Source organism: Salvia splendens, chromosome 17 (genome assembly GCF_004379255.2).
Source record: "Salvia splendens isolate huo1 chromosome 17, SspV2, whole genome shotgun sequence".
Classification (NCBI taxonomy): domain Eukaryota; kingdom Viridiplantae; phylum Streptophyta; class Magnoliopsida; order Lamiales; family Lamiaceae; genus Salvia; species Salvia splendens.
In genome coordinates, this window is record NC_056048.1 from 11,983,730 (window position 1) to 12,004,721 (window position 20,992).

Consider the following 20,992-nt stretch of genomic DNA (forward strand, 5'->3'; position numbering starts at 1 on the left):
AGAAAAAGTTGGGTCCATTGAGTCTGCTTCTGAGATGTGGACAAAGCTAGATACTCTCTTTACTAAAACCTCTATGTCTTCCATGATGTATCTTCTTGAAAAACTTTTTAAATTCAAACTGGACCTTTCCAAAGACATAAAGGATAATACTGATCGTGTTCAAAAACTTGTCCAATACATTAAAAGGTATGGGGACAAAACTATTGATGAGTACACATGACACTTACAATCATGTTAAGGTTGCCATTAAGTATGGCAGGGATAGTGCCCCTCTAGACCTTATAATCAGTTCTTTAAAACCAAAGTAATGGAAATTAAAGAAAACTCTGACTCTAAATCGTCTCAAACTAAAGCTTTAAATGTTAGAGGGATGTCTAAATCTAGAGGGGATAGCATGAACTCGGATGGGAATGGTAAAAAGCAAGGCAGAGGCAGATCTATATCAAAAAGCAAAGACCCTAAAGCTAAAAGGAAGTGTTTTAATTATGGGGAAGTGGGTCATTATAAAAATAAATGTACAAGTCCCAAGAAAGGTAATAGCCATAACAAGTCCCAAGAAAGGTAATAGCCATAATAATAACAACCAAATAGAATCTAGCCAAAGATGATGGTTTTAATGTAGTGTGTTTCATGAACCATTATTTGTTTTCTGTTAATTCTGGCTCTGAGTGTTTCTTTACTCAAAATAATTGGCTAATTGATTCTGGATGCACCTTTCACATTTCTCCTTTCAAAAATGTTTTTTCCTACCTTGAACCTGTTGAAAATGCTTTTGTTTCAATAGCTAATGACAACATGTGTAAAATTCTTAGAATTGGCACTGTGTGTTTGAAGTTTGAGAATGATTGATTATTTGCTAACTTTGAAGAATGTGATATATGTGCCTGATCTGAATTACAATCCGCTTTCTTGTTCCTATCTTGAATCTGAAGGGTATGGGGTAAGTGGGGGCAGGGTGTTATGAAGACCTATAAAGGTATGTTGTGCTTGTTTAAAGCTCTTAAGAAATGTAATCTGTATCTGTGTACTGCTAAGTCCCTGACTAGTTATGATCATAGTGTAAATCTGGTTAAAATGGATAAGACTCTATTGTGGCATAATAGACTTCAGCATATGATTCAAAAGGGCTTAAAACTTTTGAAAAGTGTTGAGATTTTGACTGATTTGGATTTAAAAAATGAGCTACCCTTTTGTGAAACTTGTGTTTTGGAAAAGCAACATAACCTTTTTTTTCCCTACCCATGTGACTGAAAATAGCAGTCACTCTGTCTTAGAGTACCTTCATATGGATGTTTGGGGCTCTGCCTCTGTCATTACCCACTCTGGGGCAGTTTATTTTAGGGGTGAAGCTCTTTATACTTCCTGCTATTTGATCAATAGATCACCTTCTGTCACACCTGAGGGTGTTTGGGTGTAGTGCTTTCACTCATTGCAAAAGTAATAAGCTTGATCCTAGGTCCAAAAAATGTGTATTTCCTGGGTATCCAGAGGGAGTCAAGGGATATAGAGTCATGGTTAGGGATGTACCTAGTTTCAAGGTAATTGTTAGTAGGATGTTATCTTCAATGAATATGATTTCTCTTGTCTTCAGTCCACTAGTGCACCTGCTTCTCCATCATTAGATAGTGAACCTCTTAGTGAGGTGGAGCTGTCTAGGGAGGGTCCCACAAGTGAGGTGGAGTCTCAGGGAAATGATGCTTCCACTGAGGTGGAGCAGGTATGAAATACCTTCCCTATGAACCCTAACTCCAACCCCTCTACCCTCCAGATACCCAAGTAATACATGGTGCTATTGACAATGAGCCTCCTCCCAATAATAATTTAGATTTACACAACTATCAACTAGCCAGGGATAAAACTAGAAGGGTTGTTAATCCTCCTAACAGACATGGTCAATGTGTGAATTTGATTGCTTTAGCTTTTAATGTGTTTGAATCGGATGGTGATGAACCTCAATCTTACAAACAGTCTTCAAAATCTAAGTTTTGGGATTTGTGGCTTAAGGCCATGAAAGAAGAAATGCAGTCCTTGTTGTCAATAATACTTGGATCCTTTGTACATTTGCCTCTTTGTGCCTCTGTGGTTGATTGCAGGTATTTGTTTAAACTAAAAATGAACTTCAGGGGCTTAGGTACAAGACAAGGTTGGTTGCCAAAGGTTTTACTCAGCAAGAGGGGATAGATTATACTGAAATTTTTGCTCCTGGGGAGAAGTTTACTACTGTGAGAGTCATGCTTACCTTATCTGCTCACTTTAATTGGGAGTTGAAATAAATGGATGTCAAAACTGCTTTTCTTCATGGTGATTTAGATAAGCCTATTTACATGAAGCAACCATAGGGTTTTGTTGATCATAAGTTTCCTAATCATGTGTGTTTACTTAAGAAAACTTTGTATGGTCTGAAACAGTCTCCTAGGCAGTGGAATATCAAGTTTAATACTTGCATGCATAAGTTAGGGTTTGTGAGAAGTACCTTTGATGCTTGCTTGTATGTTAAAAACTTGGATAAAGTTCATGTGTTCTTGCTGATGTATGTTGATGACATGCTTATCACGGGTCCTTGCATTAAGTCTATTAAGCATGTTCAGTCTACTCTATGTGATAACTTTGACATGAAAGATCTTGGTGATGCTAAGAAGATTTTAGGTATCAATATCTATAGGGATCGGAAGTCTTCTACCCTAGTTCTTAACCAAGAACCCCATATGCAAAAATTTCTTGAAAAGTTTAATATGTTTGATGTTACACCTGCTTCTGTTCCTCTGGCTGCACATTTCTTGCTGAGTAAGGACCTTTGTCCTAAAACTGAGTCTGAAATCATAGCTATAAGGAAGGTTCCTTATTCTAATGCGATTGGTTCTGTGATGTATCTTATGGTTAGTACTAGGCCTGATATTGCCTATGCTATTTCTAGCTTGAGTAGATACATGTTTAATCCAGGATCTGTACATTGGGAAGCTCTTAAATGGTTGCTTAGATATTTGAAAAATACTTCTAAGTATGGTCTTTGTTTTTCTAAGTGTGATCCAGGTGTAGAGTTGTGTGGTTTTGTTGATTCTAACTACGCTAATGACAAAGATAAGAGGAAGTCAACCACTTCATATATGTTCACTGTTTGCAGATCTTGCATAAGTTGGAAATCTCAATTGCAGCACATTGTTGCTCTATCTACCACTGAATCATAATATATAGCTATTAGTCTATTAAAGAAGTTATGAAGGAGGCTATATGGTTAAAGGGAGTTCTTTCTGAACTCATATTTCTTAAGTGTGCTCCTGTGCTTTATTCTGATAGTCAGTCTACTATACAATTGTTCAAAAACCCTGTTTTACATGATAGAATTAAGCATATAGATGATAGGTTCTATTTCATCAGAGATGTTGTTGAAAAGGGTGACATTCTTTCACTAAAAGTGCATACCGATCATAATCTTACAGACATGGGAACTACATGTCTTTCTATGGAAAAATTGCTTTCATGCATCAAAAGGTTGCATTTTTGATTTTGACTGAGCATGTGCATGTCCCGAGGTTAAAGACCTTATAGACTAATTGGCTTCGACCATCTAGAGTTTTAAGGCAACTAAAGTCCTACTTGACTAAGTGGTGGAAGCCATTTGTGTCTTGAGGCAACTTGGTTTTCCATGTCTAATGAAATTTGTGTTTTTTGGTGATTAGGAATGCCTTGTAGGCTGTGATGAAGCACTCGTGGACCAATGCTCTCCCATGTTTGTTTCTTCTGATGTAGTCCAAAGGTGGAGAATGTTGAATAATTGAATCACTTTTGTGACTAGGCCGTTGGCTAAGACTTTGGGCTGAATTTATTCAGGCCCGTTATGAATTAAATCAGTGGCCCATTTCTTTGTGGCCCGTCTTATTTGGTTCACCTACCTGGCCTCACCGATGGCCACCACGTGTGCACTCCACGGGGATCGTGAGTGTTGACCTTTGGATTGAGGCAATGTTTGTTTGGTAAGAGATAAGTCTCTCGACCCTTCCTTTCCCTCATTCATTCAGTTCATTCTTTTCTCTCTCTCTCTCTCCTTGGTGATATGTTATACCTTCTCTCTCTCTCTCTAAGGCGAATCCACTTGATTCTTCCTCCGATCTTATTTTTGGACCGATTAATCTCTGTTTTACTGAGATCTAATGGGTTGAGTTCTTGAGTTGAGGTTACTTCTTCGGTCTCCTTCAAGATCAAGTGTGAGATTTGACTCTAAAGTTTGATCGGCTTGTAATCGGGCATGTTTTTCAGAGATTCTGTGTTGTGAGACAGAGATCTGTGAGAAATGTGACGGTTTGCGTGTTGAGTTGTCCGCAGTGAGCGGTAGTCAGTGAGATCTAGGCTTTCTGATCTCTAATGGTATAATTTGTTCAGCGGTTGAGATTTAGGGAGGTACAAGGCATAGTGCAGTCACTGCTGTGACCTGAGCCATATTCTAGAATCTTTGTTCCCTTTTGTTATTTTCTTGTTTGTTTCTGATCCGTTTAGATCTTTTCCTTAGATTACTAATTTGTTTACTAAGTGTGCAGATGCTAGACGGAGGGAGCTAGAGGTTCAATTCTGGTGGAAGACTTGAACATAGCTAGGGTTCTGTTAGCTGTATCTTGTACTTAGTAAAATTGTAATCTTGTGGTTTTTTTGTATCTGGCTTGTTAACTCTGAGACTAGCCAATGAATCTATGGTGGTCTAATCCCTACAGAGAGACATTAAGAATTCTCAGTGAATCTTTCATTCATAATTTTTTTTTTCCACCAAGAACATTTTCTATAACTCTGTTACTCTAAATTTTGAGTAAAAATCCCCTATAGAGGCAATGTACTTTTTAATAAGTGATTCATACTGTCAAGCGTATCAATTCCAAATTTAAGTCCATTTAAATGGTCGGCAGCTGTTAGTATGTGTTGGGGTAATAAAAATGTACATCAGAAATATATTGATTTTCCCCAATACCAAATATTTTGTCTTGTATATTTGATTCCCACGAATCTATTTTCTTCACCATGAGTTATAGACTTCTAGTCTCAATAAAAATGTTACTATTTCTTATCTTTCATAATGAAATATTATATTAGTGACTAATTAAAGATCGCGACATCTATTTTATTTTGTTTATAATTATAATTCACGCACACCCAAAATTTACATGTTTGAAGTAACTCGAACTCTTGAAGGAATTATTAAGCATAGTTACATCGTAAGTGAAAGGAAAATAATAATATTGGATGAACAAGCTGTTCGTAGGACAGCTGAGCATGAGGTATCTGATCTAAAACAAATATTTGATTCCAAATATGATTATTCTTAGGTTTGCGAATTGCATCCAAACAAAACACAAATCTTATGAAATCCTCATTAAATTATAACTTAGCTATTATTCTTTAATGCATATTTGTTTGTCACTTAATTAAGAAATTAACACAAAATCTAATTCGTATTTCCAGATTCCCTAGTGATCTTAGCAAGATCTTATAAGCATGTAGTCATGCGATAAATGCTAACTAACTGTCGTATTTTCCCCCTTCTCTTTGGCATATGATTTCATTAATTGGATTTTGTGATTTATTATATATAAAGATCCAAATTCAAGGATGTTGAATATTGGTGATGGACTTTCATTGGGCTTGTTGTATTAGTGGCCCATATGCTGCTGAGTTGGGCTTGGCCCAAGTCTTATGCACTCCCACTCCAGATGCCGCCACGTGGACTCCTCACTCGGATCTTGGCCTTCAGCCATCAGATTGTGAAGTGTGCTTGTTTATGTGAGTAAGTCCTTTGAGCTTCCTTTTCATTCTACACAAAAAACACACTCTCTCTCTCTCTCTCGAAAACTCTCAGACGCTCTCTCTTCTTCTCTCTTTCTGCTTTCTTCTCCGACGGTTTTCTGGCAGTTTCTTTGTGATCATGCACGGTTAGAAGTGTTGTAGGTCTTGCTACAGTAGCAGAGAAGGCAACCACTTCGGTTGCTGATGTGTTGAGCAAACTAGGGTTTCTAGTGTGAGGTTTTCTGTGCGAGATTGTTCTCGAACGGTCTAGATCTGGTGTGTAGGAGTCGGTTAGGCTTGGAATCTGGAGTGTGAGGTTAATCACTGGTTGATTCGGCTGTGCTCCTTTGGATCTGTGTTCTGGAGAATAGGCTTGTATCATCGGCGGGTAGCTGAGCCGTTGATTGGTTTTTCCTTTAAGTTTACTTCTGTATATTTCTTATTCTAGTGTAACTCGTCTTGATCCGAGAGGATCTCTTTTGTGTTACTGACTAGTATTGTGAGTGTGCAGGGTTTGGAAGCTTTCAAGGAGTTCTGTGGTTAAATTCTAGTTTGTAATAGCTAGATAATTTGTCTGTAATCAAGTTTCTTGTAAATCTATTTTGTAATATCAATCGCTTGGTTGGAGTTTGACTGAGCTCCCTAACGAAGAACAAAGAGGTCTTGGTAATTAGTGAACCCGACCCTAGTCTGATCCCTACAAAGGATTAGCTTTTAGATTTGATTTTATTAAGCTTCCATGCTATTACATTGTTGGAAATATGAGATACAAACTTGCCGGGAGAAAATTACACGGAAAATAAAATAAGGAAATTTACACCGAAACAACTGAAAAATATTACACGGAAAAGAATATGTGGAAAGTGGTAAGCCGAGTCGAGGAGTCCTCTTTCCGCAAGACGAGATACGCCCCGGTAGTGCTCTCGGTTTGGCGTGTCGTCTCCAAAGATAAAACGGCTTCGTCTCTGAAGTAGCAGCACCGCTAGCAGCAGAGCTCCGGCGAACGAGAGTAAGGCGGGGGCAGAGCTTTGATGGGAAGATTATGCAGAGAGGGAGAGAGCGTGTATGCAAGAATGCTTGTGTATGTTCTGTGTGGAATACAATGGATGCATGTCAAGTCCACCCGCAGGGCATTGATGGAGTTAATAGTCATTATGTGTGCCATGACGGCTTGACTGTAACCGCCGGGGGTTATTGACTAGTGCACTAGCCATTGGGAGCTGAAGAGACACGACGCACCTGGACATGCTACACGACGGGATACACCATGAACCGTCGGGGTCCATCGGGCACCTTTTGTCTCCCGTTATGCGTCGGGGTCCAGCGGGGACCTTTTAGCTCCGGTTATGCGTCAGGGTCCAGCGGGGACCTTTTGTCTCCCGTTATGCGTCTGGGTCCAGCGGGAACATGGCGTGGACCAGACCCGTCGGGGATAGCGTGGAGGGTCCAGCGGGGACCTTTTGTCTCCCGTTATGCGTCTGGGTCCAGCGGGAACATGACGTGGACCAGACCTGTCGTGGATAGCGTGGAGTTTGGGGTGGTCAAAAAAGAATAAGCGGGGCTTAAACCACGCTCAACGATCAGCTCTAAAGAACAGCCCAAACACCACCCGTGGGCTCTGTCACCCGTCTTGTTCCACGATAACTATTACACATAATAATTCATCTTATTAAATACTTCACCAAAGAAGTTTATCATCCCCGATGTGGGATAATTAACACTTAGTTAATTAATCCCTTAGTTTTTCCCATAGCTCATTTTTTGTTTTATTGTGACCAACTTTAATATATTATTTCTCACTCACCAGGAATCGGATTTGAGAAAATAAATATACTACGGTCATCTACTCGGAACGTAGATCCTCGCTATTGCATTTAATTTCAGAAAATTAAATGTCTTGTACATTTATTATTAGTCAAAGTCGTTTGACCAAGCACAATTCCATCCCCCACATGAGTGGAAATTGCCAAATGCATATGTATGCAGACACAAGCTCAACCCTCAAGAGGTATGTAAGCATAAGGATATGTAGTTTTTGGCTTTGAACCAACCATAGTCAACACCATCGGATACATAGGCGGACTAGTAGTGCGATGCTTTGAACTATTCCTCCACGGCGTGCACCGAGACAATGATGTTAACACTTCAACACCTCAACCTCATTCGTTCTCACATTTTCTGGTCGTGGACACCACTTTGGATTCATAAGTGTATTGTTTGAAGCGACCCCACTTCACACTTACATAGGTGATTCCTCGTTAAGTATCTTGCCATACTTGGTCTTCTTGAAAACTTCATCTCAACGAAATCCTTTAAGGATCATTAAAAGTCGTAGACTTAACCTCACCGCTAGGCAAGTTTTTTCAATACTCTATTACTCTATATGGAATAGATGTAGATGAGTGTTCACACGAATTCTCATAGCTTAGTTTTCCCATTGAACCAAGTTTTGGGATCTCCAGTCATCATGGTTGGGTTTTTTTTTTATCAGAAACGCCCTTTGTGGGCGGGGGGTTTAGGCAGACCCCCAACCCGTAAATAAAATCATAATGTGATGTTCCACAAACATGAACATAGCCCAAAAGTGACTAAGATCTAAACAAGAACATGAAGGTGTAAAATAGGGGTCCCACAAGTTGGGATCCCTCATTCTATCAAGTGGAAAAAGGATGACAAAATACACTAAAGGGAGAAACGAAAAAAGATCAAAACCAACCACCAGAAGAGCTAGATCAACTCACATCTCTACGTCGGAAGCGGAAGTTAGGATATCCCAGCTGGTCTATCCTAACTAGCGCCTTCAGGTACCGAAGCGCAGAGATTGGATCAAAATATGTACAGGCAGGGGTCTGGACCCCCATACCTACCAGGAAATCAGCAGCCATGTTTCCTTCTCTGTAGATGTGTGAGAATCGAACATGCCGTTGAGCTGTCATGCTCCGGATCAAAGCCATATGGTGTCTAAAATCCGCGGAGCCAAAGTGTCTAGATGACAACAAACTAACCAGAGCCGCTGAGTCCAGCTCTATCCAAAGCTATGAATTCAGATTCCATGGTGGATCGGGCTATACATGTCTGTTTCGTGGATTTCCACGAGACAGCACCACCCCCAATAGTAAAGACATATCCACTTGTTGAAAGTGAGTCTTTGTTATCGGATATCCAGTTTGCATCGCAGTACCCTTCAAGTACCGGGGGTATCTCGAAAAGTGTAGCCCATGATTTTGAGTATACTTGACATACCTCAAAACTCTTACAAGAGCTTTCCAATGCTCTTTGCTTGGATTGTTCGTATAACGGCTCAACTTGTTCACGGCGCAAGCAATATCAGGTCGAGTGCAATTAGTAAGGTACATAATGCATCCAATGACCCGTGCATAATCTTCTTGTGCAACGGGCTCACCCCTATTTTTGCTCAAGTGAACATTGAGCTCTATAGGCGTTTTAGCCGGGATGCCATCATAGGCGTTGAACCTCTTTAATACTTTCTCAACATAATGAGATTGTGTTAAGGTGATTCCTTCGGATGTTCTTAGAATTTTCATTCCAAGAATTACATCGGCTAGACCCATATCCTTCATGTCGAAGTTTCTCTTTAACATGGCTTTCGTGTCGTTAATCACTTGGGTGTTACTACCCATGATTAACATATCATCAACATAGAGACACACTATAACGTATCCATTATCAATGTTCTTAATGTAGACACATTTGTCACATTCGTTGATTTTAAATCCATTTGATAACATCACGTTATCAAATTTCAAGTGCCACTGCAACGGCGCTTGTTTCAATCCATAGAGGGATTTAACCAGTTTGCATACCTTTTTCTCTTGTCCAGGTACTACAAAACCTTCAGGTTGTTCCATAGATTTCATCTTCAAGGTCACCATTTAGAAACGCAGTCTTAACTTCCATTTGATGAATCTCAAGATTGTGTACAACAGCAATCGCGAGAAGCACTCGAATTGATATAATCCTCGTTACAGGTGAGTAGGTATCGAAGAAATCGTACCCTTCCTTTTGTTTAAAGCCTTTGACTACCAGTCTAGCTTTATACTTGTCCACTGTTCCATCGGCCTTAAACTTTCTTTTAAGGACCCATTTGCATCCTAAAGGTTTAGCACCTTCAGGTAGATCAACCAACACCCACATGTGGTTTAGCAAAATTGAATCAATTTCGCTTTGAACAGCTTCTCTCCAATGCAACCCGTCTGGGCCAGCAAAGGCTACTTTTATCGATGTTGGTTCTTCATCCAACATAAATACAATATATTCAGGACCAAATGTCTTTTGTGTTCTGACCCTGTTACCACGTGGTACCGCATCGTTTGGATCATGCCTTGTTCGCTTGCGCGATTCTGGCTCTTCATCCACTGATTTAGAACTAGTGGTTTCATCCTCAATTCTCGTCTCAGAATTTGGTGCAATAATTTCCTTGTCTTTGCGAGAAAATATATTTTCAAGAAATACAGCATTTCTTGACTCGATTGTTGTTCCCACGGTCACAGTCGATATTTCAGACTTGTGGACAACAAATCGATATGCACTACTATTAAGTGTATACCCAATGAAGTTGCAGTCAACCATTTTAGGACCGATTGTAACTTCTTTGGGCGGAGGAACCATCACCTTTGCCAAACACCCCCACAATTTGAGGTATTTGTATGATGGCTTCCTTCCCTTCCACAACTCATAAGGCGTAACGTCGTTACCTTTGCGTGGGATTTTGTTTAGGATGTAGTTGGCTGTCAAAACAGCTTCCCCCCACATGTTCTGGGGCATCCCCGAACTGATCAGTAACGCATACATCATCTCATTAAGAGTTCGATTCTTGCGTTCTGCAACACTATTAGATTGTGGTGTATATGGTGCAGTCGTTTGATGAATTATACCACTTGCGTTGCATAATTCCTCAAACGGGACTACGTATTCACCTCCTCTATCACTTCGAATCATTTTGATTTTACATCCAAATTGATTCTCGACTTCGTTCTTATAATTTTTGAACACTTCTATTGCTTCGTCTTTACTTCTTAAAAGATAGACATAACAATATCTTGTGCAATCATCTATGAATGTGATAAAGTATTTTTTACCACCTCTCGTTTACACCAATTTTAAGTCATATGCTTCCGTGTGAATTAATTCAAGGGGTTTCGTGTTCCGTTCAACTGAATGAAACGATAACTTAGTCATTTTCGCCTCAAGACAAGTTTCACATTTGTTTTGAGTTTTTACTTCATTTGCCTTTAGTAAATCTAAACTTACTAATCTTTTAATGGCATTTGGATTTACATGTCCCAATCTATTGTGCCACAAGTTAGAACACTCAGCCAAGTAAGAAGAAGTAGATGCATTCTTATTATTAGCCAACGGCTTAGGGATATGGCGTGTAGCTACACTAAGCTTGAAAAGTCCATCGGTTACAAAGCCTTCTCCGAGTGACTTTTCAAACTTGTACAAAGAAAACCTATCAGATTCGAATACAAGTTTAAACCCCTTATTCACTAGTATTGATCCTGACACTAGGTTCTTGCGGATGTCCGGGACGTGCAGCACATCCTTCAAGGTGATGGTGACGCCGGACATCATCATGAAAATCACGTCCCCAATGCCGAGGACTTGAGACGAGGCTTGATTTTGCATATTGATTTTCCTCCCTTCAACAGCGGTGTAGGAGGCGAACTTGCTCTTATCGGCACAGACGTGGGCAGTAGCTCCAGTGTCGATGTACCAACCATCTTTGTTATCAACAAGGTTGACTTCTTCCGTGACCACAGCAACAAGGTCACTTTCATCCCAGTCCTTGAACTCTTTTTCAACAACGTGGGCAGTCGGCTTCTTCTTCGGCTTGCGGCAGTCTTTGGAAAAGTGGCCAAGTTTGCCACAGTTGTAGCAATTGCCTTCAACCTTCCTCGCAAGCTGCTTCCTCTCGCGTTTGCGCACGTCTGACTCGATGCGCAGCTTCACGATCAAGTCTTCAAGATTCATCTCCTTTCGCTTGTACTTAAGGTAGCTCTTGAAGTCCTTCCAGCCGGGTGGAAGTGTTTCAATGACCGTGCTCGCCGTGAAAGCTTCAGGTAGGGCCATTCCCTCGGCTGCGAGGTAGTGGATGATCAGCTGGAACTCTTACACTTGGTCCATGATTGGTCGGGAATCGACCATTTTGTAGTCCAAGTACTTGGCTAGTACAAATTTCTCAGTGCCCGCATCATCACTACGATACTTCTTATCTAGCATTTCCCACACTTGTTTTGATGTGGGAATAGCACAATACACGTTGTAGAGACTATCATCTAAATCACTTTAAATAAAGTTTTTACTAAGATAGTCTCCTTTGCGCCAAGCGTCATACTCGACGTAAATCTCGACGCGTGTCTCGTCCTCACTTGGCGGGGTTGGCTCGTTCTTCTTGAGGAAGTTCACGACGCCCAACGTTGTTAGGTAGAATAACATTTTATGTTGCCATCTCTTGAAATCCGTTCCCGTGAACTTTGATGGCTTCTCGGCGGGTGACATCATCCTTGGTGCCATTGGTGCCGAGTTTGTCCCATGAAAGGGACCAAGTCCGTTGCCACCGTAGAAGTTAACAATTGGGTGGGACACAGTACCCCCCATAGTTGCGTGGAGCATGGAGGCCCCCCGCATTTGTGCCGACCCCGAAGGATCCAGCACCCGTGCCGACCCCGATGGATTCAGCACTCGTGCTGCCCCCGAAGGGTCCAGCACCCGTGCTGCCCCCGAAGAAGCTAGCACTCATGTTGACCCCGAAGGATCCAACACCCGTGCCGTGCCAGAAGGCCCCTACACTCGACCCAATGAAGGATCCAATGGTACCCGGCGCCCAACGCAGGGGTTACGGTGCGCGATGCGCGGCTCGCAGGCGGGCGGCGGCGGCGCGCGCGTGTGGGCTTTGTCACCCGTCTTGTTCCGCGATAATTATTACACATAATAATTCATCTTATTAAATACTTCACCATAGAAGTTTATCATCCCCGATGTGGAATAATTAACACTTAGTTAATTAATTCCTTAGTTTTTCCCATAGCTCATTTTTTGCTTTATTGTGACCAACTTTAATATATTATTTTTCACTCATCGGGAATCGGATTTGAGAAAATGAATATACTACGGTCATCTACTCGGAACGTAGATCGTCTCTATTGCATTTAATTTCTCAAAATTAAATGTCTTGTAACATTTATTATTAGTCAAAGTCGTTTGACCAAGCACGATTCCAACATACATAAGTTTAGTATTGGTTGTTCAATAATAAATGTGTATTATGTTATATAGTTTGATTATTAATAGATTATCATAAAAAAATTTATGATATTCAATCCATTCCTACAAGAGTATGCATTTTTTAATTTTGAAAAATCTTTTCTAATGAGGTGGCCAGTAAGACTCATTCTCTACTAAAAATAATTTAATTACTTTTTTTCTATTTCTATTTTACTTTATCAATTATGCATTAAAAATCGTATTTAACTAAAAGTTTAGATGACATATATTGGCATCACCACTTAAAGCCCATAAAGCCCAAGCATGGAAGATATCCAACAAACTGATATAGAACAGGCCATAGCTGAGGCGTCGCGACCGCATCGCCCATGGGCCATGGGTCGACCTCGGCGTTTGGTGACTATGTCTAGCCTATCCCTTACCCTTTACCTTTTCCATTGAATTAATGTAATAAAGTCGAGTGTATATATAAGCCTCAAATTTGAATCCTGATTTGCAAAAGAGATCGCTTGTTACACCATGAATTATTGACAAAACTTACATGTATATGTTGTAATTTCCCGACAATGCAACTCCATTTTCAGACATGAAATTATGGAACCTTGCTTAAAATGCATGCGTATGTTACTCCCATTATACGACGAAGTAAATTTCCAAATTTTGCATTTTTATTATATTTTATTCTAAATGAATATATATGCAGTTTGGGTACGAGAAAATGTTCCAGTAGCTAATTTATTTGCATAAACCAATATATCAATTTATTTCGTGTAAAATAATAAAAAAAAGTTAAAATAAAAAAATAATAAGTCAAAACTGGATAAAGCTAATGTACAAATAAAATAAAAGAAAAGAAGAAGCTGCAAATATATCAGTATTTACTAATCATGAATTTTAATTATTATCTTCATGAACTGTAAAGGATAATCAACGCTTGCTCTATTCGAAAAGAATTAAAAATTATCCTCATCCGAAATTAATGGAATAAATTAATTTATCCGTTAATTGTTGTTTTAAAGACATTCATCAGCTGATTACAATAGACCGCCGACTAATCTACAATTTTAAGCAATTTAATAAAATATGAATTAATTCAATAGATTCAAATATACTCCACAATGTTTTTATAAAAGAATTGGTTAAGAATTGCGCCTCCTCTTCACATGGTACCCGAAAATGAAGCAGCCGTCCCAAATTAAATAAATATAAAAGGATTATTGCCTATTACTATATAAAATGGAAGTAAACTAAGGTAACGACAAAAGAAATTGTACACATTCCTAAGCAAAACATATATTCCCATGTGTCTTAGCTCCCAATAAAATCATCAAAATAAAATTTTCCCATCTCGAGCCCATGTGTCAAAATCTTATAGCACCCCAAATGATTGATTAGTAGCATAATTAAACTTTATTAGATGCTAATATGTTAAACTATGTACTATTATTGTATTTTAATGAAGAATATTTGTCCATATTCATTGCTGATGCCTACTATATAAAGGAAGTCTTGGGTATTAGTTTCCATAAGTCTTAACAATTGTTGTGAGAGAAACATAGTGTAAAGAAGAGAGGAAATATGATGAAGTTAAGGTGAAAGAGATTGTGTAGGAGTAGCTCTAAGTTGAGTGGTGGCGGCGGCGGCGGCAACAACAGTGGTGGTGGGATCAAACACAATGACAAAATTCTAATGTTGGAGGATCCGGCTATGAAAGAGAGGAAACTACTTGGGTCGACCCGTACGCGGATCATCGCTTCTCCTTATCACACTATTACTGCTAATTAACTCGCTAATTATTCAATAATTACATGTAATTATATTGGTGACAAAATGTCTTTCTTTCTTTCTTTCCTTTTTAGTAACTATTGGTATTTATGCATTCAGGTGGTCGTATTGTATCCTTAGAGCATCCACAACCGTGCTCTTGCCAGCGGTACGGTTGTGGGCCCGGGCGGTACTATTCATGTCTGCTCTCTGGCAAGAGCACAACACCCACAACTGTGCTCTTCCGCAAGGACGAGCACAATTAATATAAAATTCAATTACACAAAAACATTTTCATAATACTAAAATTCATTAAAAAAACCACAATAAAAATAACAAATTACAAATAAAATAAAAAGACATAATTAAAATCCTAAAAATTAAAAATTACATAATTAAAATACTAAAAATTAAAAATTACATAATTAAACTCCTAAAAATTAAAAATTACATAATTATTGGCTAATATAACCCGAGGAAGACTACGCATCCGGCGGCACCAACCCCAATTGTTTTTGGAGACCCAATATCATGGACTCGTGCGTTTGAAGTTGCGTGGGTGTCATAGTTGACCTATCGGCCATATTGAGTTGGGCCAAAAGGGCACACTACGAGTTGTTCGGGGGTGGAGGTGGAACATAGGGTGCGGGTTCGGGAGCAGGGGCAGATGGAGTCGCGGCGCGACGTCGTTCGGCCGCCGCCTTCTTCCTACCTTGCGGTCGGCGTCGGGAACCGCTTGGTTGGGCATCGGGGCTACCCAAGTTAGCTTCGGCGAGTTGGCTAGCCACTTCTTCGCCGGCGTCGGATAGGGATGCCGACCGTGAGCGTTTGGAGGAGCCGCTAGAGGAGGATGTTATGCCTCCCTTATACTTCGGGTGCGTCCGCGTCTCCTGCCAAACGTTAAGATATTTGAACGACTTACCGTTCATGGATTGGTAGGTGCTCAGCGAGGCGGTGATGATGTCGACCTCGCTTCGGCCGCTCCCGGCATTCCGGGACTCCTGGATGAAATAGCCGTTGAACTTGCCAATTTCTTCGTTGGCTCGGCTGATGCAGTTGCGCACCATACTCTCGTTGCGCTCGATCGTTCCCGGCGGCCGGTGTGCATTGTACCGGCTAGAGACGCGCCACCAAAAGTGATCGCCGGATTGGTTCGTTCCAACCACCGCATCTTCGGAGATTTCCAAGTACGCCTTGAACAATCTTTCCATCTTCGCCGGTGAGTACGGTGTGCGGACACCGGCGCGAGATGGAGGATTCGGCATTTGGGAATGGGCGCGAGGCCTAGGCTCCGGTGTCCACCCGTAGCGCCCATCGGAGGCACCTTGATCGTCGATTGGGTATGGCCGGTAGCCACTCGGAACGCCCGAATCTTGGGTGAGAGGAGGGGCCGAATATTCCGTTTCCGGACTATGAAACGGTTGCGAACCGAACCATTCGGGGTTCCAACCATGAGAGCCGCTTGGGTTGTCGTCGTTACCGGACATAGTGGTGTTGTAGGGTGTGAGAGGAAGATGAAAATGGATATGAGAGATTGATGATGAGAATTGTGTAGTGAAAGTGTGAATTTTTTGGAGTGAAATTGGGGGTATTTATAGATGAAAGTGTGTATTTTTGGGGTAAAAAAAATAAAAAAAAAATTAAAAAGTGGGGAAAAACGGTTATAAACGGATATAATTTTTTGGGGAAGTGAAATTTTTTTTTTTTTTTTTTATCGATTTTTTTAATAAAAATCCGATTTTTTAAAAATAAAAAATAAAAAAATGTTTGAAACCAACGGCTATGCCGTTGGCGAATGGGAGACCGCCACGTGTGCGTCCGCTAGCACGGACGTGCTCGATACATCGAGCAGCGCCGTGCCAGCGGCGCGGTTGCAGCGGGTGGCGGTCCTTCGCCTTGCCGCTGGCACGGACGGCGGTGGCGCCAACCGCCACCGCTGCGGATGCTCTTACAATATTAAACAAAACTGTCTAAAACTGCGTTCTATTTAACCAAGTGTTAATATATTACTATATTCCTTTTTGGGAATTTTTAGTTATATTGTAGCGTTAGTGTCCAGAAGGACCAGAACAAGAACGGTGAAGCTTATGCAGGTGCAAGTGAAAATGTATATTTAAGGAAAATAGTTATGAAAAGTAAATTTAAGCTATGCAATGCATCTTGCCATAAGTGAGGCGTTCTTTTGGACACGAAATTTAAAAATAATAATATTGAATGAGTTAAATAAGAGAAAATAAACTAAGAAAAAATAAATATAATTGTTTTTGCTTAAAAAAAAGGAAATGACACGCTTAGTAGGAGGGAGCATTTGTATATAATTTTTAAATTTTCCTATCCAAGAATCAATTTTAAATTTTTCCTGTCAAATTAATTTAATACTCATTTCATCCATAAAAAAAATAGGTTCATTTGTCTACAGCACGAGTTTTAATAAAAAATAAATAAAATAAAAGAGATGGACCAAAAATGAAAAAGTATAAGATATGAGAAAAAATGGATAAAGTATGAAAGAAAAACTTTTCATTTTTAAAAATTGACTATTTTTCGTAGACATTCCAAAATAAAAAAATCTAACTATTTTTCATGAATGGACGAATTATAAACATTTAATTTCACTCTTCATCTATAAATCTTTACAACGCTACTAGCAAATGGCAATAGGTTGAGCTACAAAATCAAATTAATTTTATATATATCAAGCCCAATGTTTAGGCCTAAAATTAAGTAATAGTAGTCGAACACTTAATATACTACTTCATCCGTTCCATGTTAACAGAGTCATTTTTCTATTTTGAGAAGTTACAAGTTAATTGAGTCATTTCTATTTTTGGCAAAAAGTAATTCTCCCTTTTACTTTATTGGCTCTTCATCTCTCTTACTTTATTCTCTCTAACTTTTTTCACCATCCATTTAATACACTATTCTTAAACTCCGTGCTGAAAAGAAATGTGTCTATCAACATGGAACGGAGGTAGTACTTAAACAGAAAATTGAGGAAATAATATGAAAAGTAGAATATTGATATGAAAACTTTTCATTTTTGTTCTAATTATACAGAATTCTCCAACCATGTACCTTCAATATATGAAGTAAGGTTAATTCTATAACTACTAGTATTTTTTTGGAATATTCATATTGAAGTCCATCTTAGTAACTGAGACTGAGAATTAGTTTTATCAACATTTAGTTAACCATTACTAGTAACGACGCCTCCTATGTGTATGCATACAAGTGGATTTACAGTTGGGATTCAATTGGTGTCCAAGTCTTTTGCATATTTGAAATCCTGCAACCTTATAAACTTTGTATGAAGTAACTTCACGATACAAAATTGGAGATGAAGATGTAGAAAGTCTCTCGTAAGCAAAAAATACCATAAATAAACAGTGAATTTCAATTAGAAGTTGGTGCGTCTCGGTCTCTGCTCTGCAACATTCACTCTAATTGCACGCCCATCCACATTCTACACCCAAAAATAAATAAATTCATCCATATTTTCAATTAAATTAATCTAGTTTAATTTCCCCCAAAATTGGTTAAAAACACCAACAGATCAGCTCTCCAAAAAGGTTTATCAAGAATGTCATTTTTGAGTTTTTCAAAGGTCTAAATTCCTCATTTCATCAAAGATTTGCAATTTCTATGAATCCCATTTCTCAAAACTCCAAAAGCAAGTTACCTGTCCATCAAGAGCAGCTATAGCGTTATTTAATTCTGCCTCAGTCGACATCGTGACAAAGCCAAATCCACGCGACCTTCCCGTCTCCCTGTCGAACACCACTCTGGCATCAACAACTTCGCCATGTTCACTGAACAGCTGCATGAGGCGAGCATTATCCACTTGCCACGGCAAGTTACCAACATACATCCTGAAGGAAGGCGCGTATGTTCTAATAACCCTTTCCGGCTGAGAACCTCTAGGAGCTGCCTTATTTACCGTCAATACTCTTCCGTTTATATCCTGAAGAAACCGTGTTGCCCAAATTCAGAAATTCGCAGTCAAAATGTGACATTATTGGCAAGAGCAGATTGAATTTTAATCTGTTGACATGAACAGATAAATCCTCAAACCAGAACAAGGCAACATTTTCTTAAGTCAGCTTATGACGTCGATAGTCAACACAGATGAATGGTGTTTACAGTCCCTACTTACTTACCATCAAATACAATACCATATCAACAGGGGTGATTTCAAAATGTCCAATTTGTTAAATTGACACTAGTGCAAGACAAGTAAACTAATCAAAATTGAGCATTTTAGATACTCACTTAGTCCAACAAAATATCCCTAAGCAACATGTAATTGATTCTAGAATCTCAGCCTTCGCCATAAAGGGCAGTAAATGAGTATATATCATGTAATGCCATTTCCCTAACCATACAGGATAATACATTTATTTGGAAAAGAAAATGATGTTCAATGTTAATGGTCGCGAATACTCAGCATAGATGGAAAACCTTGAAAAATTTCTTGATAAATTGGTAAAAAAACACATATTTATCATGAGCAATGACCACAGGTTTGAGTAGTTTATCATATTGTCGATCCAAGCCAAGGTAACAAAGCATTTCAATCTCACCAGTCAGAATAGCAGCAAGGAGTTAGGATTGAATCAAATAACAATAAACTCACATAGCCATTGAACTTCTCGACAGCCTTCTCAGCTTCTTCCACCGTGCTCATTGTTACAAATCCAAATCCTCGGCTTTGATCCGTTTGCCTATTGTAAATCACCTACAATAACAACACCTGATTAGATGCATGCTGACCCCAAATCCCTTATTACACAATCGCATTACATATAATGTTACTATATTTTGATGGAATTCTCATATAGCAGAGTTCTACTAATCTAATCCTAAAAATTGAATTCCTTCCCTTTCATTTGTTTCATTTTTCCCCCCTTTCATATTTCCATTCCTTATCTCCTCAATTTGGATAAGATTTTCTAATATAAATGCAATTAACAAATAATAGAATTAAAAAAAGGCTGAAACAATTGATGATACCTCAGAAATCTCCACAACTCCAGCTTGGTCAAAAAGCTGCGCCAATTTCTCACTGTCAATATCGTACGGCAAATTTCCGACGAAGAGCTTCGCCTCCTCTGAAGGCTGAACAAACGACTCCTCGCTGCCATCGCCTTCCACAATTTCCTCGCCGCTTTCCCACGAAGAAGAATCGACCGCTGTAGCGGCTGCCCCTTCATCTTCGGCGGCGAATGGGATGATTCTGATAGGAGAATTCTTCAATTTGAGGTGAATAGAAGAGTGAGGGAAGTGGATTTGCTTTAGAGAGAAGGAGGGTTTAGAAATGGAAGTTTTGGGGATAGTCGCTGCACAGCAGCATTCGAGCAATCTAAGATGGAGAGCAGTTGCAGAAGTCATTTGCAATTGCAAGAGTTAGAGAGAGAGGGAGAGATTGGGAAATGTTGAGAGAGGGAATGAGAAATGTTGAAGATAAGAATTTGAAAGCATGGAAGAAATTAGTTGGCGTTTGTGATAACAGACAAATGACGATGCAAAGCTTAGTGATTTTTCATCTTTGTTTTTTTAAAACATCAAATTTATTACACGTTTCAAGTTAAACATTTTAGACACAAATTTTATTTATTGAGTGTGAGAAATAAAGTAGATATAAATAAACTTTTTTCAAAAATGTGTCAATAAAAATAAAAAATAAAGAAAAAAAATATATCACGTGAAATAGAAGAAATGCTATAAAAAAACGTCTATTACTCTCTTCGTCCTCCAAATATTGTCTCACTTTGACCTGACATGAGTTTTAAGAAGTGTAATAAAAAATAAGTTAAAAAAGTTAGTATAATGTGGGTCCTACTTTAATATATTAGTTTTATAGTCTAATGTGAGTAGGAATGAGTTAGTGGAATATGATCACTACTAAAAATGGTAAAAAGTGAAGTGGAACAAATTTTGTGAGACGGACGAAAATAGAAAAATAGGACAAACTTTCAGGAACAGAGGGAGTATTATTTTAAATTTAAGATCAAACTAAAATAAATAAATTCAAAAGCTGATGATTGTAATATAGGAGAGTGATTTTAGTACCCCAAATATATTCTTTGTGCAATTGGGCATGAAGAAAAAATGTGGTGCCCAGAAATGGGAATATAGATATCAAGTATTGGGTTTATCCGCACCTGACTTGATACCCGTAAGATATTGAATACTTTATATGGTATTGGGGAGCCCT

General features: G+C 39.1%; 1 protein-coding gene across 1 annotated transcript; it reads right to left on the reverse strand.

Moving 5' to 3' along the window:
- Window positions 1–18,053: 18,053 nt before the first annotated feature.
- Window positions 18,054–20,273, reverse strand: LOC121775455 (28 kDa ribonucleoprotein, chloroplastic-like). The gene is made up of 4 exons (XM_042172536.1): window positions 19,789–20,273; window positions 19,412–19,513; window positions 18,458–18,739; window positions 18,054–18,241 (listed from the first exon to the last, which is right to left on the reverse strand). The coding sequence occupies exons 1-4, from the start codon at window positions 20,164–20,166 to the stop codon at window positions 18,176–18,178; spliced, it is 828 nt and encodes a 275-aa protein (XP_042028470.1). The 5' UTR covers window positions 20,167–20,273; the 3' UTR covers window positions 18,054–18,175.
- Between the last annotated feature and the right edge of the window lie 719 nt (window positions 20,274–20,992).